At 35.8% G+C, this 26,528-nt stretch overlaps 1 protein-coding gene across 2 annotated transcripts in view; it reads left to right on the top strand.

Annotated features, from left to right (window-relative positions):
• mdga2a (MAM domain containing glycosylphosphatidylinositol anchor 2a) overlaps positions 1 to 26,528 on the top strand; it is a 145,905-nt gene that overhangs the window by 64,192 nt on the left and 55,185 nt on the right. For both annotated transcript variants that reach the window (XR_014625770.1, XM_084393785.1), the window contains exons 4-7: positions 6,882 to 7,078; positions 8,502 to 8,634; positions 10,899 to 11,168; positions 23,069 to 23,398. Coding sequence is in view for 1 of the 2 variants with exons in the window: in XM_084393785.1 (XP_084249911.1) it covers positions 6,882 to 7,078; positions 8,502 to 8,634; positions 10,899 to 11,168; positions 23,069 to 23,398 (930 nt within the window). In the remaining variant the exon portion in view is untranslated. The remainder of the gene's footprint in view (positions 1 to 6,881; positions 7,079 to 8,501; positions 8,635 to 10,898; positions 11,169 to 23,068; positions 23,399 to 26,528) is intronic.

Raw genomic sequence — 26,528 nt, forward strand, 5'->3', positions numbered from 1 at the left:
CCACGGGATCTGCCCACTTGCGCGCGCACGTTTGATTTGAGGAATTCGAGAGGCACGGAACCTAGGAATAGCAAAACAATGGCAGAGAAAGAGCAATCAAAATTCACATTACCGGCATGCAGTTAGTGAAGGCAAACAAGGCAAAAAAAGAAGACAGTACAAGAAAAGGTAATGAACAAAAAGTCTTTGGATAAACAAAGAAATAAAACGCCTGTCAATATCATCGTGGCTTTCCAGCGACCACCCCGTCCTCAGCCTCTACTTCCTCGGACCCTAGTTGCACGCCACGGCCTCTTGCACGACCTCCTCTGCTTCGCCCTAAAATTATTTTTATTTTACAAAAGGACATTTTACAAACCTACGTTTTGCACATGTGCTCCTGCATGCACTTTTCCAGTCACAACACAGCAATCAAAGGAGGACGCGCTGAAAACTGTAATGCTGTTCTCTTCCTTCATAACTCGTACTGAGAATGTTTGAGTTGCCGAGGAATTTGTGACTGTTTCAGCTGTTCAACCACATCAAATTTTCGTAATTAGTAAGTCCGTGCTTTTTCTCTTTTTGTTCTTATGTGCTGAAGGGCTGCTGTGCCTTGGTGAAACGGTGTTTGTACGTGAAGAGCTCTTTTCCAAAACGCCATAAACCTAAAAAGCTTCCTCAAAGATCCAGCAAAAGTAATGATTATGAATGTGTAAAATATTGCAATAAGACATTTTAATTGTTTATTAATTTCTGTGTCGGCTGCAAAGATGAAGTTGACGATATATTGACTCGCGATCTTCGCAGTAGGCTAGTGAACGCATGCACCGGAGAAATGCACATTTAGGCTACATAGTTTTATTTTGTTTTGGATGGTTTTGTTTAGAACCAGATTTCTGTAAATATATTCCACATTTTTTAGGCCTGTGAGGCGAGGCTACGGTTCGGTTCACGATGATATAATCTCCAGTTCAAGCACCTTATGTTGTGATTGATAGCCTATATTTACTTTATGTATTTAATCCAGGAATGAAAATATTAATGAATTAATGAAAAAAAATATATTAAAATTAAGATACAATTAATACAAAACGAAATTCGTTTTAAAGAAAGGCTTTGTGCTTTCTGTTTTGAGGTCTCTGTTAAAGTTTGAAAGTCTTAGTGCAGCTTTCAGAGCGCTCGCGTCCATAATGGAGAACTGTCAAGTAATATTGTTTTTTCCTCATAAATGCAAACACGAAAAATAAAAGACAAAAACTTTTTTTAAAAGACAAACCATAAAAAAAAAAAAAAAAAAAAAAAAAAGATGGATTTATAGCGTTTTGGGGGAAAAATGAATGGATTTATACCGTTTTGAAAATGTTTTTTTTTTTTTTACTTTGAATTGATCATCAACAATAGTGTTGTTTGATTTAATAATCACTGTTGCAAGAAGTGCCTAGTTAAGTTTTTTTTTTTTTTTTTTTTTTTAAGTGGAAAAAGTAGGGGCTGCCACAGATTATGTTTAGTTAGCTCCTTTATTGTTTTTTTCTATAGCCTAGAATAATATAGGTCAAATGCAGCAAGTCAAAAGACCAACTGGACCTTCTTTGCCAGTTTGCTCACATTTCTTTGAAGGATGGCAAAAATATCGCCTGAATATCGATATCTAGATATTGGAAAAAAATATCGAGATATTAATTTTTGTCAATATCTCCCACCCCTACATGCAGAACACCATATATGTTATGAATCTTACACGAAATTCATCTTCATCACAATATAACTGATGGTAATGTAAAAAAGTGTATCAATGCAACCTGTTTTTAGCTTATATAACTAGCTCGTTAGCGAATCAAAAAATATATATTTTAAATTTACCAATATCAATATGCTAGCTTGATAGTGAGTACTAAAATACATCTTATTTGTTTATATTCATAAGCAATTAGCGTTAGATTTTTTTATTACATGTGATTCTGACATGATGTCACTACATGCACTGTGCTCCTTCCTCTCTGCTTGTCTCAGGTAAATAATGCGTCTTCAGCTCAGCGGTTGGAGTCGCGCGTTCATGTGTTTTGGGGGCGTGGCTTTGGAAGGAGCCCAGAAGGGAGGGGGTGGAGTGAATGGAAATAATGAACTGTCTTTAAAACAGTCCTGAGAGGTCTACAGACACTCGATTTTTATACTTTCTTTTTCAGAGTACTTACATTTTAATTATGTATTGATATGTACATAACGTTTAAACAAATTTGAAAAAGAAGTTTTTTAGACCATTCCTACCTACCCTGCCTTTAATAGAACACTTGGTTTCAAATTTGTACTTCTCTTTCCTTTTTTCATGATTATGAAAAAACAGGGGGAAAAAAAGATTTTTTTTATCCCTTGCTTGTTTAGCTATTATGAGTGCCCATTATTCAAAACCATTTCTCTGAAAAAAAAAAAAAACATGTTAGGCACAGTAATCTAAATAATTTATCATGGCCGAATGACCTTCCAGCATTGTTTATAATGGGCCAGAACGTTTTCTAAGCGTTAATGTGTCTCTCACTAGCTGCTTTATGCAGCTCGAAGTGAGACGGTTGTACAAATTCCAAGCATATTTTACATGCTTTCTTTGGCACAATATTCACTAACAAAACAGGGTGTTATAGTGACTAAATCTCAGCCTTTTAAGGAGCTAGCCATTAGCCACAACCTTTATGCCCTTGAGCAATAAATGTTCCTAAAATAAGTTTACAGTAGGTCACTTTGAATAAAAGTAAATGCTAAATATCTTATCCACTTATGGTGTCATTTAATAATACAGACACAATAACAAATAATGACTGGACAGTGACACAAGGAAGTGCTTAAGGAAAAAATACAGTACTACTAATAAATACATGTTACTTTATTGCTATAATCTAAGTTTATTTCCATCACTATCTGTAGTTAGTTATGCTAGTCATCTACTATACAGCTTTGCTTTAAATGTGAAATTTAACCAGATGTTTTACATTTTATTTTTAATATTTTGACTTTTGGTGCGGTCACTTTTTATCTTCCACTGTTTTATATATGATATATTTATATTTTTGAAATATTATAATAATTAATATACTATTATATTTATAATACATGTATTATAGTATGTAAAGTAATATATCATATAATATGTATGATATATTTATATAAAGATACACTGTTCCAAAGTTAATAAATATACACTACTGTTCAGTCATTGTTCAGTCATTTTAAAATTTAAATTGTAATAATATTACATAAAATTACTGTTTAACCAAACGAATACATGCGTCCTTTGTTGCATAAGAGCCTTTATTCAAAAACATTTAAAAAATCTTACTGACCCCAAACTGTTAAGCGATAGTATACAATTTATATACTGTTTATAATATATTGTGGTAAGTTACAGTATAAGGAACCATTTTAAGTCTAGCTACATTTTATATTTTATATTAACAACTGAAGAAAAACATGCATGGAAAACTACTGAGAAAACAGCAAAAAATATGTTCAGGTGCCAATATTAATGTGTATCATATGATATATGGAAACCTTTACCTCTTCAGATGTTTCATTACTAGCCTGGCTCCGCCCTCCTACGTACTTCCGCTCAATTTCATTTTCCTTCAGTAACTCTGGGATTGCGGTGTATTCTTTGGTTTTCTCCGATCAATTTTTAACCGGTCCAATCAGCGAACAGAGGGAGTGGCTGAGAACGATGACGTTGAGATCGTGCGCTAGTTTGAGTTGACATACGTCACGACCAAACGTTAGCAATTGGTTATGGCAGATCCAAAGTGACTCTGGTCAGATCCAATAGTTTTAAACTTCAACAGAGTACCCGCCTTCAAGGAAGTTAACGCTTGTCAATGGAGAGAGGCCAGACTCTCTGTACAAATGAAATGTACACTGTTAGAAAAATCTGTAGAAATTACAGTATTACTGGCAGCTACTTGCCAGTAACTTACTGTAGATTTAAATTGATGTTATTTACTGGCAACAATTTGTTCAAAATTAAATGAACATTAAACATTAACAAGTCTTTATCATTACAGAATAAAACTAAAATAACAGCCTCATGCAAAGCATTCTGGGAACCAAAATCTGAAGGAAAAAAAACAGAAAAAGGTTGATGAAGATTTCTGGTTCCCAGAATGCTTTGCATTACATTGTTATTTTATCATTTTATTCTGTAAAGACAAAGACTTGTTAATGTTTAATGTTCATTTAACTTTGAACTTTGAACAAACTGTTGCCAGTAAATAACATAAATTTAAATCTACAGTAAGTTACTGGCAAACAGCTGCATAACTACAGCAAATTTTTTACAGTGTACGAGAGTCTGGTAGAACCAGGCTATTTCATTACGGCTTTATGTTAGAAATGAATTGCAGTTCTTCTGATATGGTCGAACTTACATTATCAGGGCTCTAATGGAGCATGTGTTATTTCTTGTATTTCTTGTCTAGCACATTTCTTAGGCATCAAAAGCCAGACAGTGAGTTTTTTTATGTGACTCATCATAAGAGCATATCTCATCTACGTCTCTTTCAAAGAGTTTTGCACTCATACACGTCATCATTCGGAGTCTGTGAACACTTTTATTTTCTTAGAGATGCAACATGGCCTCATTATCGACTTAAAGGCACTTCTCATTGAAGTTTTGGCAACCGTAGACTTTGTTGAAATCAAATGCATGGCTTTGAATATGTGACGAAATGCATAAAATGAGAGGTTTAATGAATGAGTGAAATGAAAATGAGGATTATTCTTCAAAGAGACATCATTGTCAGTAAGCTAGCTCCTGAATTTTTCCAAGTTTCAAAGGTTTACTCCTCTGCTATCGGAACCATCAAAAGCTATCACAACCTGTCAAAAAAGGAGTTGTGTGTTGCCTCTGTTCCCTACAGACACGGAGGAGCCATAGATGTTGTAAAGTGATTTACGGTAGCACAGAGAGATGAATAGAAGGAGCGATGGACGATGACAGGCAGCATTGCCGTGGGGAGACAATGAGGAGCAAGTCATTACCCTTGAATTAGAGAACAGGCCTCAGCTTGTCATTTTTATTCCAGCTTCATGGTGGACTATTCGCTGGTGGGCACTTGCTTTTATCGATCAGAGACATGCTACTCCTGATGCAGTGATCAAAGCCTAGATACATGTCATTGATAAAGAACAGCCAACACACTGCCGATAAACAACTGAGTACTTCGATTTGGAGTGCCCGTGTTGTGTCTAAGCGTGGCAGCACTCACTAGTCATTAGTTTAAAGCGGTCAAGATAGGCAATAGTGATATTGATCACATTCAAGTTTATATTTGTTCCAAAGTGGTCTACTGAAACCTTGAATCCAGTGATCCATTTTTTTTTTTTTCTTCAAATGACAGAGATAGTTCACCCACAAATGACAATTCTGTGATCATTTACTCACCCTCATTTTATTCCAAACCTGTATGTCATTTTTTGTTTTGTGAAACATAAAATATGTTTTTGTCCATATAATAGTGTTTTATTTTCTGACGTTTGACGTTCAATGAATTAATTTGTGGTTCAGTATTAAAAATATAACCTGACACGCAGGAAATGAGTCGTACCAATGCTGTCTGTCAAATTGTTATCGGACAGGTTGATTAATGTTTTAAAGCAGGAGAAAGAAAGATGTTGAAAGGCACGGCTTACTGATTGCTGAGAGTTCTCTAAAATTGCATTGCTTTGAGGACAGTCTAAAAGCACATGGCTCCTCACTCAAGCACTGTAATTATTGTGGCTCTTGAAAAAAATTACATTTGTAAAAATACTCACATTTCAGATGCCAAAATAAAGGCCCCCGTCGTGGTCCGTCATTTTAGACATTATGTTTGTTGTTAATGCTTGAATGGTTTGTGGAGAGGTGAATAGTGTTTGGATCTTTATATACCATATAAAGACAATATATTAGATATTTCAGGTAACACTTTACATTGATTCAATTTGGTATCATTTGTTAATGCATAAACAAACAACACTTGTACAGCATTTATTAATGCAGATTGATATTCATTTATAAATAATATGTTTATCATTTAAATGTATACCATTGTTCATTTTACATTAAGTATTGTTGATTTATATAACTTGAAATGTTAATGTATTATTAAATGTAGAATTTAACACACATTATTAATGTTGGTTGATAATGTACTGTTCATTGTTCATTGTTATATGTTAGATATTGCATTAACTAATGTTAACATATATTCCTTGACCTTGACTACATTGGATCTCAATCATTTTAACTGGTGTTTAATGAGTTAAGTATTAAAAATGTGCAAAGCAATTTATGTCTATTTTGGACCATAATAGGCTACTGTATGATTTCCGCTCCAGTAAATTTCAATTCTTTTATGGGCTTCTTTCTTAATTTAGGTCGTTTTTGGCTCATTAAGCAATTCAACAAATTGTGCCTTCAATCTCGAAGCAAAGAAAGAAACAGGGAAAAATCTGATATATCACAGTATAATGTTTGAATTATTCCACATTATTGAGGTATATTTAGCAACAACTTAATGCTAGTAGTGGCACACAACTGTTCCTGGTATCTGTAACACTGTGACATATGCATTTGAATTGAGCTTACTTTTTAGAATTGGGACATGAATATTAATGTAAAATGTAGGCTGTAAATAAAGCTAAAATGGATGTTTTTGTTTACCTGTAACCTAGTTTTCTGTTTATTTACATTCTGTCATTTCCATACTTCTGTCCTACATGTCTGCATACTGAAGCCTTTTTCAGAAATATACCTAGCTAGAGTTCTAGATGGCTATTTCTGTATACCACTGTCTCTGCAGAAGTCTCCTGGCGGTTTTCAGGGTGATTTGAGCAATGCTAGATCAGCGTGAGCGTGACCAACCCATCTGTTTACATTTCAGATTTAGATGACCCCATCGTGACGGTCCATCAGAGTATAGGCGAGGCAAAGGAGCAGTTCTACTATGAGAGGACAGTGTTCCTGCGGTGTGCTGCCAATTCAAACCCTCCGGTGCGGTACAGCTGGAGACGAGGGAGGGAGTTCCTGTCCCAAGGTTTGGACAAGGGTGTGGAGATCTATGAGCCTTTCTTCACACAGGTAAGACATTGGGATAAATTGATGGAAATAAATGTTGTGGTGTTATTTCCATCAAGAGGTGCATCCATTTTTGGTCAAAATCTTGTATTGTCCATGCAAGAGTCAAGCTTTCTGTAAAGTCTACTCCAGCACATCCCAATGGACTCAGAGGTGCCAATTCATGTGTGAAAATTATTCTTCATGCTCCCTCCCAACCACTTGGTCGATGCGAAATATATGATATTCGCACTGCACTTCAGTTAAATGGAATCATATTTATTTGTTTGTAATATTAAAAATAGATTATATAGTGTGCATCAATGGTGACATTTAATACTAGATAACTTTAATATAAGATCACTTTATGAAAGGCTGGCTTGCTTGAAAAACATGTGATGAATTTCATTGCTTTTGCATCAAAGTTGTCGCAGCTATCAAGAGAGACAAAGAGAGAGCATCAGTTTGACATTGTGAGTGTTATCTGGTCCAGAAGGATGCACATCAGAAATGACAGTTAAAAAAAAATGCTTTCAAAACACAGCTTTGCCATATCCGATATGGCACAGTGATTGGCCCAGAGTGGATCTGTCTTGGTAATTAGTCATAAGATGCAGGGTATTTCTGGACCTGTTTCGCTCTTCTTATTCCTCACAGAGAATCATTCATGCAACATTAGTCTGTGCACTTAAAGGAGATACTACATGTTATTTTCAATAGAGCCTTCTTTATCTTTCAACCCCTTCAGAACTATGACTATGAAGCTGATGCACCGCAGTTTTCTGTCAATATCTCAGGTTAGAAAGCAGATCAAAAGCCAAGAATCTTCAGAAGGTTTTGGTATCAAACAGTGCCACTATTTATGAACCGTTTGCTGTAAGTGCACAGTTGCCATAATAAACTGGTTCTCAACTGGTTTTGCTTCTGAACACAGCTTTTACATTGGGCATTAAGTGATGAAAACCGTGTTTTGTTCATGTTAACTTATTTGGGTGCTTCTACTAAAATGACAGATGACTTTTTTAATGTGATCAACAACAAATCTCCTCCTCCCTTCTAAAAAGTCAGTTTATTTATTAGCACCATTATATGGTTAGTTGCATTTAATTATTTGTATTTAGCATTGTTTTACGCAAACTAAAAAGGTTATATAGAGTTACTTACATCAAAACAAGTTGTATACTCACTGAAATGGAAGCAACTTCACCAAAGAGAGCGTCAATCACTCTAATACTGACTGGAACATAACAAAATATAATCAAAAATACTCCATAGAGCTAAAATATATATAAATCCTGAAAAAATTATTCATATTAGTATAATATTTAAATATTAAACTTTTTGGTACTTTGTTGGATCACCTCTTGATGTCTAATGTAAAATCTGTGTCCTGAAGCAAAACCCGTTGAGATCCTGATTTATACAATATCATCTTCTTGGCTTGCAGGGTGAGACCAAGATCCTGAAGTTAAAGAACCTGCGTCCTCAGGACTACGCTAACTACACATGCACTGCCTCTGTCCGCAATGTCTGTGGCATCCCCGACAAGAGTGTGCTATTCCGGCTCACCAACAAAACCGGTGAGAGATACCTCCTCCTTGTGCACAGCATTGTCTGTTATTTTAGTCTCCTTCTGCTATATTTGAGCCGTCCAACGAGTAAGAAAGTACATGCAAGCAGCACCACAGAAGCAACTCTGCAAAGGAAGTGCCCTAAGGCTCTTGTCACCACAAGTGCTGTGTGGTCTGATAATCAGCGAGCTGTGAGTGCTGCATGTGTTATTGAGTATGTTACGCCTGTTACATTTAGAGGTCTGCTGCTACTTTTCTCCTCCTTCGTCAGTTGATGGCTGAAGAAACCGCCCTAGGCTAATGTTTTCACCACTGGCCTTGCAGTTAATTCAGACTATGGCAAAACCATATTCTTAAGGAAATGGCCCTGCGGGTTCCTGTGCTCCTTATCTGTCTCGGTGGGCTTCACATGCTACTGCGGCGAAGACCTAACCTTTACGGAATCCATTAAAGAATGAACAGAGTCGAAGGACCTTTTCCTCCGGCCATCTCTGTTTCTCTATCTTCCTCTCCCACCCCACCACCCTGCTCATTTTCTTGCACTATCCTTCTTTCTCACTTCTTTTCCGTCTCTCAGCGCATTTCTGGCAACACATTGCCTGATGATGATGATCATGGCACAATCCCGGGGATTGACTGATAGCTTTGCCAACTTGAAAGCCCTTACATCACAGCTTGCCAGTGTGCTTTTGGGACACGGCCTTGATTATATAGATTGGATGTGGTCACCTGGTGCATTATGGGCCCAAGTAAACCAATCTCTTTGGGTGATAATTGTAAATACCACTTTTTTTTAAGTATAAACACATTAGCGTTATTAGGTAAACCACCATAATTGTCATCAAGAGGTGACAGTACGTGAGCTTTGTATATTTGCTGTAATTACTTACTTGAAGTTGGCTGTGCACCTGGTATTGCTTCTAAACAAGCATATAAACTGTTTTTGATTCCTTTAAAATCTTATAACGTCACTTAATTAATATTCATGAGTCAAGCTAGTAAGTTTTATAATGTTCTCTTTTTTTGAAGCTCCAACGCCCCTGGATTTAAAAGGATACTCCACCCAAAAATGAATATTCTCTCATCATTTACTCACCCTCATGCCATTCCTGATATATTTTATTAGACATTTTTTCTTTAGATGAACACAAACAAATATATATATATTTTAAAGAATCCATCTCCAGTGTTGCCAGACCCCTTTAGCCACTTTTTTTATTTAAAAAAAAGCTCCTAGCGACAAATCTAGTGACTTTTTGGACAAACCTCAGTAACTTTCCAAATGTTGCCAGTACTGTCCTGCGAGCGCGAGGTCTTGCTTTCTCCCTGCCATCACACCTCTCTCTGTGTCAGTGAATGGCTGAGAGGAGCAGTAGCACATTCTGTTGAGCACACGGCTGCTGACTGATGTGAATGGACTTATCACTGCTTCTCCTTTGTTTTATATTTAAAGAATTTAGTTTAACCGTTTTGATTTCCATTCTTATCTTGTGCTTATCACTTGTATAACTCACTATCACAGAGCTTTAGTTCATCCAGTTTCCAAACTCACTATCACAGAGCTTTAGTTCATCCAGTTTCCAAACTCTCTCAATTCAGATAATTTAACACATATAAAAAAAATTTGTCATTCACTATATCATACTCGTTCTATTGTCTGACTAAAAAAATTAATATAGGAAATGAGAACAGCTTTATTGGACATTCGACTATATTATATTATATTATATTATATTATATTGTATTATATTGTATTATATTATATTATATTATATTATATTATATTATATTATATTATATTATATTATATTATACAGTATGTGAGCACGGATTAGGAGAGAAAACACACTAGGCAGGTAGAACACAAGTGAATATACTAATTGACACGACGTCATAGCGACATTTAGCGACTTTTTGGGCAGGCTTTAGCTACTTTCCTTTGAAAATAGTTGGTAACACTGTCCATCTCTGTGAGTCCATATAATGCAGGTCGATACATCCCCCAAAATTTATGCTGCAAAAACCATGCAAAACGAACATGAACGTAATCCATATAATGTCTTCTGAAGCGAAATAATGTGTATATGTGAGTAAAATACTGTTAAAATTTTAAACTGTAAACCATCGCTTCCGGACAGCTGTCATACGTGCATTCGCTTATGTAAACGTCAGCATGTTGTGAAATGTGATGTAAGTGTGAGTATTCCTTTAAGTAAGAAAATAGGTCTTCCATGTGAAGCTGATAAGATTAACCTGTTCTGTTTTTGTTTTAGCCTCCCCCTCTATTAAGCTGCTTGTGGAAGACCCCATTGTGGCCAACCCTGGGCAGACAGTGACTCTGGTATGCATCATCTCTGGAGGCGAGCCCAACCCGACCCTGGCGTGGGTCCGGAATGGCGAAGAGCTTCCAAAGAAGAGCGTTCTCAACGGTGGAACCCTCACTATACCTGCCATCAGCACGGATGAAGCTGGTGTTTACAGCTGTGTAGCCAGTAACAACGTGGGTAATCCTGCAAAGAAATCCACCAACATTGTCGTCAGAGGTGAGAAGAGAGGACTTGAGGCCGAGCTGGTTTAGTTTGTTTGTGCTTGATGTATCATAGTTTCTGGAAATTGTTTATTTGCTGCAGGTGTACATAGCACTGGCCACACAGCGCACCCCAAGAGTCTAGTAGAACTAGACAAAACTATCAAATATGTGACTTTGATGTTGGAGAAGTGGCCTGGAGTGCCGAGATTGTGTATTAGTATGTTTGCGTGGATGACCTGAGTTTGCATTAGGCTTGTGGCATTTTCAGATCCCTCTGCTCTCATCAGGAATTATCAGTATATTTTAAAGTTAAAGTTATTCTAAAATTCAGATCTAATTTCTATTCTAATATTTAGAACCAAATCAAACCATGTCTGACCCTTAGAAACATGATATTTGTGAAGCCAAATGTCTTTATTTATATGCCTTAATTTATATTTATAGCATTAGAATTTGAATTGCTCCCTTATGTAGAACAATCCTGGTAGTTAGAATGACTTATTAGTGAATTAGCAGCTATTTTCAACTCTGATGATAATAATAAGGAATTTTACTTAAGCCCCAAATCACCATTATTAGAATGATTTCTGAAGGATCATGTGACACTGGACTGGAGTAATGATGATGAAAATTCAATAGATTTGAAAGCAGTTATTTTAAATTCAAATAACATTTCACAAAATTACTATTTTTACTGTATGTTTGATTCAAATATGCAGTCTTGGTGAGCATAAGAGACTTCTGAACGTGTATATATAAGATACTGACAAGATGCAAAAAGTGTTTGTTAGTATTTACACTAGGGTGTAAATATCATCTAATTTCCTTTACACTCAGTGTAAATTGCCTCCACCAATAAGTCTTACAAGCCTCTCAAGTTTGCTGTCAGCATTTTCCACTATACCAATTACCATTTATCAGTGCATAATGAATTACTTAATGATTATCATGAAGGCAGAATGACAATACATGGGGGTAATAAATATCTTATGAATGCAGTACAATTATGAATAATGACTAACAGTATGCATCGAAAAACAATCAAGTTGTGGTTCGAAGCTGATGTGAAAGGACGAAGATTTTGCTTCTGCTTACGGTAAGCGTTATTAGAAAAGTATTTGTTGAAACTTTCTTGAAGGTTTGAAAGACTCAGCCTTGCTTGAAATGTCTTATAAATAGGTGCTCTTCTAGCCAGCGTCATTACCTAGTGTAATGAATATCCATGACTTTGACGTATTACATCTAGCCAAAAGAGCAGAGTGAAATGGAGAAAAGGAGTTGCTTTTTCAGGCATCTGTGTGTGGGACTCTCTCTGAAGAAGCTTTACTATCCCCGGTTTGGAGAAGCTTTTATAGCTTACTTCACAGTTACTCCTTCTCAAGGCTGATCCCCTGTGTGCACAAAAAGCTGTTTACACATCTGGAGGTCCAGGTTTTAATGTGAATCCCTTACTGTCTGTCAACTCACCGGGTCTGGGGAGCACAGTGAGATTACGCATTTCCAGCGAGCTGGGTTTGTGTGTGAGGCTGGAGAGTATGATGGGAGTCAGATGTCTTGCCAGTGAGGAGGATCATCTTGGTGAGGTAGACAGCAAAGGGGAAGAGGATCATACCAAAGAAAGAAATCTGCCATGTGTAATTCTCCAAGCTCTCCTCACAACAAAGAACAGTTTAGTTTGTGGTTAGTATCATTACTGACATCCAGAAACCTTTTTAAATGTCCTTGGTCGGATGAGTTTGGTTTAGTAGAGGCTAATTGCTGTGATATCGATTTTAATGTTTTACTCTTTTGGCTCAAATACGGTAATAAAATTATTAAACTCAGTTCAATAATCATTCTCCATTTATTTTTTCTATTTATTTGGAATAAGCGAGATAATGTACTGTCAGCTTTACATTACCATAAATTATTCAACAGTTATTTCTGGTCCTCATTCAATTTGATTGGTTGGCGCTGATATGACAGTCTAACAGCACTGGGACTTTTCCCTGTTTGTGTCACTCTGCTATTCTGTGTTTGTTTGAGACAGTCTGTGCATTATGGAGGGGATTTTACAAAAAAATTCTGCAAATTACTTCATCACACCAGTAGGTCAACTTTATGAATGAGTCATTTTAATAATTCGCTCAATCGAATCATTCAAAAATTCAAAATGAGTATTCATTCAAGAATGAAACAATTGTTTATAAGTTAATAATTTGTTTAACCAATTGTTGAAAGTTCCGATTCATTCAGTCACTCTCTGTATGAGTGTATCATTCAACCATTTATTAAAAATAAAGAAATGTTGATCATTTCAGGAATGAAACAAGTGACTCTCATTATGAGTGAGTCATTAATTAATTAATTCAATTAATTAATTCAAAAACACTGATTCATTTATAAATGAAGCAAGTTATTTTCTTTATCAGAAAGCCATTGAATCATTCATTCAACTGTATCATTCAAGATAACTGAATCACTCAAGAACGAAAAACATGATTAGAGGTATGCAACGATTCTGCCACTGTGTTGTTGAAGCAAATAGCAGTAAATAGCAAAATTGTGTCTAAAATACGACTCAGATTAACTTAATGTTTATAAAATAATTGTTTGAAAGTAATATAGCAATTGCAATTGTGCTGCTCATGTGATATTGCTTAAAAACCCAGACTTGGTGATCAGGGCACCAGGTTGAAGTAGGTCTTTTATTTTGCGTTAATGACCAGCTGACTGTACATTATCCCATAAATAAATTCCACACTAGAAGCCAGTTATTTATTGCCACACATAACCCTCTGAGACACTTTTTGCATTATTCATTCATTGTAATAATAAAATGCTATTATTTTAACATTCGTTTTCATTAGATTTTGATCCTATTATCCCATTATGTTTTTTCATTAGACATACTGATCCTCTGGTGGCTCAGTTTCTGGTCCTGGGTGCTTTCCTATAATCAATGTTGCAGAAACAGTTTGCATACCTAATGATCCAGAGCATTTATAACACTTTAAAAGTATTTTCAATGTATTAATTGACTCTCACAACAACAAAATGAACTTCCCACAATTCCGTTCACCTTACTTTTGTGTTTTTCTTCATGTATTAACCACCTTCAGAGGAGAGCTACTCATTTTCCACTACATCACATGAAACCATGAATGATGCAATATCATTGCCACGTCTTTATGGCTCACTTGTGGCCAATGCTTCTTTTTTGTCCTAGATGTGTTGGCCATTTAGGTTTTAAATGCTTTTTCTTATGGATGGAAACAACATTACTGGGCAGAAAATAGCAATGATAGGCCCATTCTTTAGCTCCATAGATTGAGGAAGGTTTTATAATATAAGATCGTCAGAGGGGACGTTACAAGCTTGAGCTGCGCAGCTTCTTTGCTGCACAGATGGCGGAATCTCATTTGTTGGGCAAAATAAGCAAGGGATTGGAGAGAAAACGATATTACATGGGAGGGTTTGGAAGTTGGGTAATCCCAACACACTCTGCTGGCTGCTTGTACAAAGCTCTATGATAGCAGCTGTACTGGCCATTTGAAATATGACCTTTTCTCCTGCAATGGGAAAAAGAGCATGTGTAGCCAGATGGGGTGGTGTTTGAGGTGAACTGTTTCTCCAATCACTTTATTAGGGAGGAAGCTGAACTCTTGAGGATGGATGAAGGTAGAATAGAGGTGGCTCTATTTGACTTTGTTTTGTGAGGAGAAGATATAGAGCAGTATATTGGATTAAGCAAATACACTCCATTATTTTGTCATAATATTTAAGATTTAATTGGATATAAAATGTCCATCCATTTACACAGTTTTAACATAAATTAAACTAAGCCAATCTAGTACATGTTAACTAATTGCTTGTTCCACTGCTAGCCAAATGAATTGAATGCATTTAGTTTTACAATTAACAGATTTATGTGGATTCTATGGAATTTCAATAAAATATGATTATTTAATTAAAATCAAAAGGATGCAAATACTGATTCCTGAGCTAATTAAGTGTCTGTGTGTGTGTGTGTGTGTGTGTGTGTGTGCGTGCGTGCGTGCGTGCGTGCGTGCGTGCGTGTGTGTGTGTGTGTGTGTGTGTGTGTGTGTGTGTGTGTGTGTGTGTGTGTGTGTGTGTGTATGTGTGTACATGTTTTTCTATCCCGGTGGGGACTTCAGCTTGAATGCACACAGACTCATGGGGACTCGTGTCACAGTGGGGACCTAAATTGAGGTGTGCGTGCGTGTGTGCGTGTGTGCTTGCGTGCGCGTGTGTGTGTGTGTGTCATTTTACATTTATCATTGAAATTATCCTAGTATTTGGAAAGAGAATTGCATCTTCCTCAAATTCAAGAACATTTTTAAAAGGAATTGGAATCGTTAAATGCCTTACAATTCCTGTCACTATACATGATGCTTTTGAAGCTGAATTGTAATTGCATGAAAAAAAAAAAAAAAAAGTTTTGGACCGACATGAGGGTGAGTAAATGATGACAAAATAATAAAAAAAATTGTTCAACACAAAAAAAAGAAAGAAAAGTCTTCTGTAATCTTGCTCGGCTCCTATACAGAGCAAACACAGTGCAGGGATTACTTGGGGGCAGATTGGTCTGATGAGAGGTGTAATGGGCCGTCATTCAGTGGCACCCAGGTGGGAGTGACCAGATAGCCATCCCTGAGTAAGGCCTTTTCTGACAGCTCTGTTCCACCACCCGCTGGCAGCATCATCAATAAAACACACCCCACCCTTCCCAGTTATCACTCAAATACTGAGCCTTGTCAGTACTCTTCAGCAGATTATGCCAGACGTTGCAGGGTCTGCTCTGCAGATAACTGCAAAATAACCCAACGTTCTTTATAAGATATTTATTAGCTAAGGGGATGGAAGGGAGGGTATTGCTGAGCCTGCACACTGCCATAGAAACTCATCTTTTTATTTATTTACAGAGAAGATATCATCTCCTGTTTGGGCCACTTTCCACCAAGCAATCAAAACAGGCATGCAAAGATCGGTCCTCCCATCCCCCTTTCCCTGGCTGCAGAAATTGGTCATATTTCTGATATGGAAATTGTGTTCTGAATCACTTTGATGGTCATTCACATCAACTGTTTTCTCAGCAGAATTGCTGTGCGAACTTTTGCGTAGTCTGTAGCAATGCAATGTGTCAGTATTGTGAATGTGAGGGCACACTGATGAGATTCCACTGGATGTAATGACTGAATGCAGCTTTTGCCTGTAAAGCTGTTTTCAAATTAGCTGGGCTCACGATGATCCCCTCGTACATTGCACTACTTGACTTATTTTTCCGCTAAATAAAACGGATAATAGAGAATTCAGTTGCTTTTGATGAGGTGGTGACTATTAGCAGACTGCTGCAGTGCTGATTTACTACAGCTAATAACAGATTTGTATTCAACTATTTCTTCTCCTCTAATGTGAGGGCTCACATCTTGTTGGTGGGGTTTATGGTAATTGTACTACTGCCTGTTGTATAAGGGAATGTGAGACAGTGGTTATCATTCACTATTATTTCTATATTTTTGTATACTTTTTATACACTATTTGCTTGCACAGAAAAGATTTTCATGCAAAATGTCCTCTAAGCAGGTGCATTCTGCATACATTTATTCTGATCCTCATTCTCTATTGATGAAGAAATCTTTTTTTTACTGTTTTTGTTTATCAAGGAGTGCATGTCTGCAGTTAAAAGTATTAAATTAAAAATATAAAAAATATATACATAATGTAAATTGTAATATATATATATATATATATAAATTGTTACTATATATATATATAGAGAGAGAGAGAGAGAGAGAGAGAGAGAGAGAGTATAATACTTATTATACAATATGAATATATTTTTATAGGCATAGCCATCCATGTTTCTGAGGTTTTTGCAGGTGCAGACTTACCAATGAACCATGACTTCTGTGCAAAAAGTTTTTTTTTCTGACAGTTTGTGAATGAGACCGAGTGCATAGTGCATTATATCTGTTTGAAAAACTATTGTTTGAATTGAACTGGTTTATTATCGCTTGTTACGTTCCAGGCAATGATAATCAGTATATTTTTGATTATGAAAGACATTAATTTAAATTCACTGATTAGTATGTGCCAAATAACAATGTTCCATTTCCAAATGACAAATCCTTTCTGCAATATTCAGCATTGCAGAGTAAGTCTGAAACTCCAGTTTTGCTGTCTAAAAAGGTGCAATTGACTAGTGCAAATGTGGCCATGAAGAAAAACACTTTAAAGATCTGTTATAAATTCCCATGGTTGCATAAGATGATATAAGTAAAGAAAAGTGATTGTGTGTGGCACCACATATTCATCAGTAAAAGACTTTTCTCAACCATTCACTGTATCTATTCACTCTGATTGCACGACTATGCAGGGCTAGTCAAAAGGATTATTGATTTTCATATAATGCAACAAGTGTGTTGACAATGATCTGTGGTGGGTGCTGAGCTGAGGAAATAACTAGCTCATTATAATATCACAAAGAAAAGACTCTTCTAGAACAAAATCATTTGAAATGCATCCATCAATATCTTCTGCATATGTTTGATGCCAGAAAGGAATCGTATTTGAACATCATTATTGTGTTTTTTGGAATGCAAAAAAGCTTAGCAGTAATTCGAGGTGATGTCTTAATTCTTTCCCAGACGATTCATAAAACATTTACAAAACACAGGTGCAAATGGTGGAGAGAAACCATTATGTTGTCTCTTAGGAGCTCCTTGATATATTCTTCTGTTGGAAAGCTCATTAAAAGTTGAAGCAAAAAGTTGGATTTCCATTTTAAGCGTTTTTGAAATTTCAAGAGATGTTATTACAGCGGATTACTGTAAGAAATCATAGTCAAACGCTCAACGTGTTGCAACCTGACTTTAAATGTCCTGGAAAGATTAAGCAGCTTGTCTCATGGTAATTGCTTACCTGCAGTGCTTTTTGATAATGACAGAACTGGACTCGAAAGCATTAACACCCTGCACGTTTTATGGGCTCACCAAACAGCGCACAGCTATCTCACCACAATATTCAGCTATTGATTAAGTCGCAAATTGACCAGTAAGGAAAGGCCAGCCGAGCCGAACCTTGCATAAAGCAACCCTGCAAAGTTACAGCTCTTCTTTGTCATCTATCTCATAATATCCGCCTTAGTCCACCTTGAAACATCCTCTCTTAGCAGTCCAGATTGTAACAGATTGTAAAATGTGCAGAATTAATGCAACTGGTTAATAAGATTTCCTAAAAGCTGTTTTTAAATAATTCAGTCACTGATTAATAATTAGGGCCAGATGCACAGCATTCTCAAAAATTACTGGGAAATGAGTTTGTGGTGTTTTGCTTTGGCTCATGGCTAGCTTGAGACTTGGGATCCCATTGGGAGACATTTGCTTGTGTGTCTCTGACCCCTTTACTCCTGTTGAAAAGAGAGCAGTGAGCGCTAATGAAAAGTAAAACAAAAAAGAAACCTCCAAAATCTCATAAATATGCAGTTGTGTTTTGTTGAAGTCAACGTGACTTTAGAAAAACTGCATTCACAACCCATTTCCTTGGGTAATGTGACATTTCCCAAAAGAACAAGAAAAAGTGTAGGGCAGGACTTGATTTTATCCATCGGGAACTGATCAAATTGGTCTCTGTGACAGGTGAAGAGAGGTTTATTGATATATAAGGTCAGTGATTTTTTGATCAAATAAATGCAGCCTTCCTTGGTTAGCATAAGAGACTATTTCAAAATGTTATATATATATATTTGATTTCATGTTGACTTTGCGACTTTACAAAAGATAATTTTTCTTGTGAATGGCGGGTTGCGGTTTCGGCTTATTTACTGTGTGGTTTTAACTCATAAAGATCCTAAAATAGCTGCTGTTCAGTCTGGTGTGGCTTTGAGTTGGAGTTATTTCTGAATGTGAGTTCACAGTGTGCAAGATCTCTCAATCCAGCCTTGCAAAGATTAAGTCATTAGCATGTGTGGAGTAGTGTGGAAAGTGTGTGTCATGTCACGCCGTTCTTACATCATTTCCAACTCTGTAGATGTCAGTGTGGTTGAGTCAGAGTTCTTCTCAATGTCAGTGTCAAAGGACTGAGGTTCTGTGGAAGGAAACGTCTGTTCTCCTCCGAACAGAGAAAGTGCGCGACTCCTTGACAATCCCTTATAATTTCACGTTTTTGTGTGTGTGTGTGTCTTGAGGGGCCCTCTGTTTATTTCTCACCTTATTCGGGGTGATAGTGGGATGATGTATTTTAAGATGCAGCTTTATTTGTGCCGTATTCACTGGCTAAGATAGTTTCTCACCTCCATTCCTTAAAAATAGCTTATGGGTATTTTATTAACATTTTGTGTTTTGTCATGTTTATGTCACTGGCTTGTCACAGTGATAATGACTTCAAAAGCAGTGGTGTGGATGAATTGTGGAAAAGTATATTAAACTGTTTTGAAATTACATTAAGGAAAGACCTTTTAGCTGTGTAAACTGACGCACTGCATTTAATGCATCATTAACCATGCAGTACAAATCTTGTATGAAGAGATTAGGAGACTTTATGATAAGAAAATGTGCAGTGTGTTACTGCTTCTTGAGCAAACCGATATTTTATAAAAAGGAAAGTGCCTTTATTAATGGGTGTTTCTTCAACCTCAGGTACTTTTACATACCAATAATTAAAATAAATAAAAGAATATCATCATATTATCATATAAGAACTAAATGAACTAAATATTTAATATAACATTTTTTAAATGATTTAAAAAACTAAATATTTTACTTTTACTCTTTGATTTTTGCTCCTTTTATTTTAAGAAAAATTTGCAATTGCTTATTATAGATGACAATGGCAATGCAGAGTAGGGCTGAACGATATATCGTTATCGTATCTATATCTCGATATGAACTTTCAAGATATTACTATCGAAAAAAGCAACGATATCGACGATATAGATTCCCCCTCTCCGCGCTCGCCCTGCATACAACTCTGGCAGTCACAACAAACATCAGTTTTACGAGTGCCTCTGAATGCACAGCTAAAGCCAGCGCGCACACACAGGGACGTGGAAACTATACTGTGAGAGGGGGGGCGGCGTTTCCATAGTGACGCGTCATTGCTTGTCACGTGACACACCGCAGCAGCAACAGCGCTGAATGAATGATGATCTGCTTTTATGACATTTTTCCTTTTTTATTCAGAATATTCACAAATGTGTTAGCTATTTCATGAAATATCTGATATTCCGATTGTCAAATACATGCAAGTGGAAGTGTATTGTTGTTTAAACACCTTTATAACGATCGCGTTAGTTGAGCTGTATGCGTGATGGGCGCCGCCGTGTTAGTTTGTGCCGCAGACGCAGTTCAGAGAATCGGATCTGTTGGATTTACAACCTCTATGTTTACAACACTTGAATTCATCCACTTCTCCCTAAATACTTAAAAGTAAGTGGCTGGTGAACTGGGAATAGAATAGAGTAAACACTGAAGTTACTTACACAATGTGTATCTGATATGAATAAAACGTGTCGAATTATAATGGAAAGGATTATTATTACCTCTTCCATAGACATCAGTGTGTTACACACACACATATATATATATATATATATATATATATATATATAAAACAACGGAAAACAAAAAAGGAAAAAGGTCAGCTGCCCCTTCAATGCACTTTCAATGTTCCACCAGCTGCTGCATTTGTTATTTATTGTTAAAGCAGAGCTGCAGTAAAAGGTTTGATTTGTATTTTTTTTTTGGTCATTTATGTTAATGTTGACTTGTTCTTAAAAATAAAACTATACTTTCCACATTTTTTGTATTATGATCTTTTTATTTTTCTGAGAAATGCTTGGTTTTCACCGAACCCCGTAGTCATATCGTATTGTATCGATATCGAGATATCTGGCATGAAAATCGAGATATGAAATTTTGTCCATATCGTTCAGCCCTAATGCAGAGCATGCTTGAGATGAAATATGAGACATTTAAAGTGTGAAGAAAATTGAGGTAAATATGATTGAAGCGATGCAAATATCAATAATAATGTCACAATAATATTAAAATTGTATTATTTTACATAATACTAAAACATATTTAGTGTTTTAAATATATTTTAATTAGAAATATAATAATAATAATAATAAATTAAAATAATAATAAAAGTTTATTTACAATCAAGCTGTCATTTTGTAAATTATGCCAAAAGTGTGAAAATATTGTTTGTGTTTATTTAACTTATGTAAAATGTTAGTAATTAAATTATCCTTAGCAAGGCAAAAGAGTCCAAAATGTTCCAAATGTCATTGGCATCAATGTAATTTCCACCAATGAACTCGAAAAAACTAAATATATTTCTGGAAATATGGTGGAAATTATACTGTGGTGGACATTTTAATGATAAATGACTTTTGGTCTGTTACTAACAAAAATTTTGTTGGTAAAAAGCACGCTACGAAGACTCTTAAGGTATAACTGAAGGTATACCATTTCTAGGCGTGTTCCCCGAACCATACCTTAGGAAGTTGCTTAAGATGTGCCTTCTTACGTGCGACGTTACTGGGTGCTGTCCGTGGCGATGGTGCTGAATTGGTTGTTATCGATGGCTCGAGAATCAATTATTCTCTCGTGCAGGGGCTGTTTATGTGAGACAGCGGTGTTCTTTATAAAAGAAGCACTTCAGAAATAGTTGAAATTGCATTTATTAGGACTCATGGGATATTATAAAAAATAATCCAAACTATAATAGCCTAGCCTACATATTTTTAAATTGTATCATATATTGCTGCCATAATAACCGTTTCAAATTTTTATGTGCTTTCTTCTCTTTCCCATTTTTGTTCACTGAGGTGGAGCTGCGATTAAATATTGTTCTTGTAAATACTTTCCAGCATTTCAGTAATAAAAGTGTACATCTTACGTACGGTGCTCAGCAGTGATCAAAAAGGATTTAAACAGTGGATTTTGAATCTCTTCTTGTAAACTCAGAGATGTGGATTCAGACGGCAATTAAATTACCACACGACCTGTTTGTCAAAAAACAGTAGGTACTAATTTGGCCAGGGATTTTTACGCGGGTTGGGTGAGAAAAAACACTGATATTATGGATTCGGACGGCACTAAACTCACCGACTTACCCCTGTCAATGTTTAAAATACCGTACGAGCCCATGAGAAACAATATTAGCGTCCGAATAGGACTTAACTGACAGTAGCCTTACTAGCCTATGCTTTCACTGGCCTTTAAATGCGCTTTTTAATTAAATTAATAATATTGTATAATAATATAATTAAAAATCTAACAACAATCAGTGTAATGACAATTTTATTCTTTGCATGAAAACACTTGAATTAGCCTAATTGAACACTGTCTGGGTGTATTAAAATTTCAGAATTATATTCGTAGGCTATAGACCTGCAACAGTGATAAGGTAAAGCTAAGAGTGGTCCAGACCAACCTTCCAAACGTATGACTTACAGAGGGTATACTTAACTAAGGACGTTTCGGGAAACACGTATTAACGATAAGGTACAGCTTAAGGTGTAACTTAAGAACGACGTAGCGTTAAGGTTAACCCAGCCCAACACTGTTAAATACACAATATATTTAATTCATTGAATCGCATCCTTTGTGATTTCACTAGCACTATACTATGATTTTTTTTATGATTTTAATATATTGTGCAGTGATAAAGGTCTAATAATGCACTTCATGGATTCAAATCTGTCAAAAATTGAGCACTGAAATTGAATCGAGGAATCGTGACAGTCCTAAATAACTTAATGAAAAAAAATCTCCTGTGGAATAAACTAGTTAGAGTGTGTCTTGAGTGTATTTTCTAACAATTAAAGGGCGAAAATTTGCCAAAATATCCACATGAACATTATTGTTGTTATTAAATCGGTTGCATTTCATTCTGTCCACACAGCTCTGAAGAAGGGCCGGTTCTGGATCACACCAGACCCCTATCATAATGATGACAACATCCAGATCGGCAGAGAGGTGAAGATATCCTGTCAGGTGGAGGCCACGCCGCCCGAGGAGCTGATGTTCAGTTGGCTTAAAAACGGCCGTCCACTGCGTAGCTCAGAGCGGATGGTCATTACCCAGACTGACCCAGACGTTGCCCCAGGAACCACAAACCTGGACATCATCGACCTCAAGTTTACTGACTTTGGCACTTACACCTGTGTGGCCTCACTAAAGAACGGAGGGATACCAGAGATCAGCATAGACGTTAACATCTCCTCCACCACTGGTGAGCTATTCTTATTCTTATTATAGCCTACTATAACCTATTTCCTTTGCGTCACTGCTATTTTACTATGCCGCAGTTTGGCTGGGTGCATTGGGCTGATAAAAAGTGCTCAAATTTCGCAAGAGCAGTTTGTCTAGCACAAGGCTGAATTTAGCTACTTATTATTTTGTCATTTAATGAAGCGTGAGCCTCCCCTTAATATAACACAACACTATCTAAAGTATTTTATGTCTATGGCTCTGCTCACAATAAGCGCTACTAGAATTGAATGAAGAAAATCAGTATTTCTCCGCCACCTGTAAGGGTGCGTTAAATCCGACAATCCAACATTTTTTGTACATTTTACTGTACCAATATTTTTTAATTTATCATTTAAGTTTTATATGACACAATATAAATGGGTCATTGACAATTAAATCTTCAAAAAAGGTGTTTTAAAAAAACCTTTTCAAAACTGATGTGATGCATATTTTTTAGTCATGAACAATGTGTTTAAACAAGTTTCAGATGTTAAATAACATTTCAAAGTGTTTAAATAAAAATAAAAATTGTCAGGTGGTACAACCAAATAGTTGTATGTATATACAGTATACTGTAGTTGTACCACATGACATGGAAAAAGTGTTTATATGAAAGGTTTCAAATATATATATATATATATTTCATATATATATATATATATATATATATATATATATATATATATATATATATATATATATATATATATTTTATTTTTTTTTATTATTTTTTTTATATATATATATATTATTAAGACACCATTTTCAGACACAACTTGTTTGGACAGTTGCACCACCTGACATTTTGGGGGTTTAAGGTAATAAAACATAAAACATGTATTATTAAAATGTACTCAAAATGAATTAAATATAAATAGATTTTATAGAATTAAGTGACATATGTCATGAATTTATCAAATTATTTTAAAAGAAAATAATGCACTTGGACACAAAATATGCACGTCATGCCATTGACCCAAATACTGCCCTAACGAAATTAAAGCGGCCATAAGGCCTTGAAATATGACGTACTGCCCTAACGAAGGCCAAACTTTGAGCAAATAGATCTTTATTAATTCATGCGCATCCATAATTTCATTTTCTTCATAGTAAAATGGTAGTGACGCACAAAGGAAATAGGTTATTATACATAAACTGTAAATTGTAATGCGTGAGGACGCAAAAAAAATCCTTTGCACACGAGAAACTTTTCAATAGTTTCTCATGAAACGTGAAAGTATATATATATATATATATATATATATATATATGTTAGATTTATATAAATATATATAAAATATATACTTAATATGTATATACACATTGCCTGCCACACATATCCAAATGCCCACCCCAGGATGGAATCCAAAACACCACTGACCTCATGCATTAATGTCTTTTTACTTTGTTTTCAATATATGCCGATATTTATTTGTTTGTTTATATGTATGAAGGTCATACATCTGAATCTGTTAAATATCACTGCCATGAGGATTCAAAGAGATTTGCTGAGAACCTCAGTCTTTGAATTTCAGCAGATGAAACCGTAATGTTTTAAGCAGCTTGGCACTTACAAGAACATGGATTTATTAATTATAAAAATGAATTAATTAGAAATCGTGCATGCATTACTGAGTAAATGAGAAACAGTTGCAGTGGAAACGGGGTTAATGGTAGGATTCCATCACTCTTTGAAATAAAAAAAAAAACTTTAAAATTATTTATTATTAAAACATTTTTATGGTGATTACATTTATTATTGTTTTACCGACTGTTTCGGCACATTACGGCTTTATAGCTTCAATAAAACAAAATAATCTCAGCCTCCCCCACTGATGACATTTTAATGATACAAATGTAGATCTAAAATATTTTTTTCTGTCACAAAACATAGATAATGCTGTTTTAGGCTTTTAATGTTGACAGAATGGATAATGTGATTTATTTTCTGACTCATTTCATTATGCAAAATATCCTATGTTTGTTTGTTTGTTTGTTTGTTTGTTTGCCCTGGGTCTGCAAAAGAAGTCATGCTTAATCAACCTGCAGACGCAAGATCTCTCTCCCACCAGGCCCCCTGCAGTCGCAATCGGAAATACATTCAGCATTGTTCTCGTCTTTTTTCATGCTATACTCATTACCATCCCTTTATATAAATCAGTCTTTCCCACTCACCTTCTGGAGGAGAGAAAAGTAGATTTCTATTTTTTATCCAGAGGAAAAAAGTTCTTATTTTCCACTGTACAGTATTTATCTGTCTTTGTCATCCTCTTTCATACCGCACATCTCATACGTGCATGATAGCTTTCATTATGACCTCCCGGTTTTTGTATTGTATTAAAATAGGATTTAAAAAAAAAAGTTTGTTCCCACTTTTTAAGAGAATCCCAGAAGAACACAATCAAGTGATATGCTCACTACCCAACAAGGACCCTTATTTTCATGCAGCTCTTTTATTAATGGAGCTTGTGAAGTGGGCTGTGGAGACTTGGACAATTCATGTCCAGATACTTTGAACATAGTAAAGCCAAGATTTACAGTGTGTTTAATGGAAGGGGCCTATGCAGCACCCGAGTGGCTCATTTCAGAGGAAGCTTTGTGTCTGTGGCATTGTTGAACTGTAGACATCTTCAGTTGTCCTGTTTCACAGATCATGTCATCACAACCTGACCCTGCTGTTTCTAAGGCCTGGACTCAATCAAAAAAGTTGGCAGAAAGTATTCTGGACAAATTGTTCAGTCATTGAGGATTTGATGTGGAAAACTAAGATTCCCTTGCACCTAGACATCCTGAGTATAACTAGAAACATTTGAAGGAATGGTATGGGTTGAATACAAGGTACTGTAGGGTCAGTCGACAGCATTTGTGACATTTCTATGTCCATTACAACAGAAAATAAGGTTGTTTTTATCCCTTAGTTAAAGAAAGAACACTTACAATTTAAGTAAATGAGACTTGGCAATAAACATTAAAATATATACTGTTTATAGGCAAAAAATAGCATAGCCACACAAAACGCATATTATATGTGTTAACATGAGACTATAGTGATAGAAAAGTGTGTAAAATGATATTCTGTCTTTTGTCGTCATGACAACACAACAGCGATA

Source organism: Rutilus rutilus, assembly GCF_951802725.1.
Source record: "Rutilus rutilus genome assembly, chromosome: 21".
Taxonomy (NCBI): Eukaryota; Metazoa; Chordata; class Actinopteri; order Cypriniformes; family Leuciscidae; genus Rutilus; species Rutilus rutilus.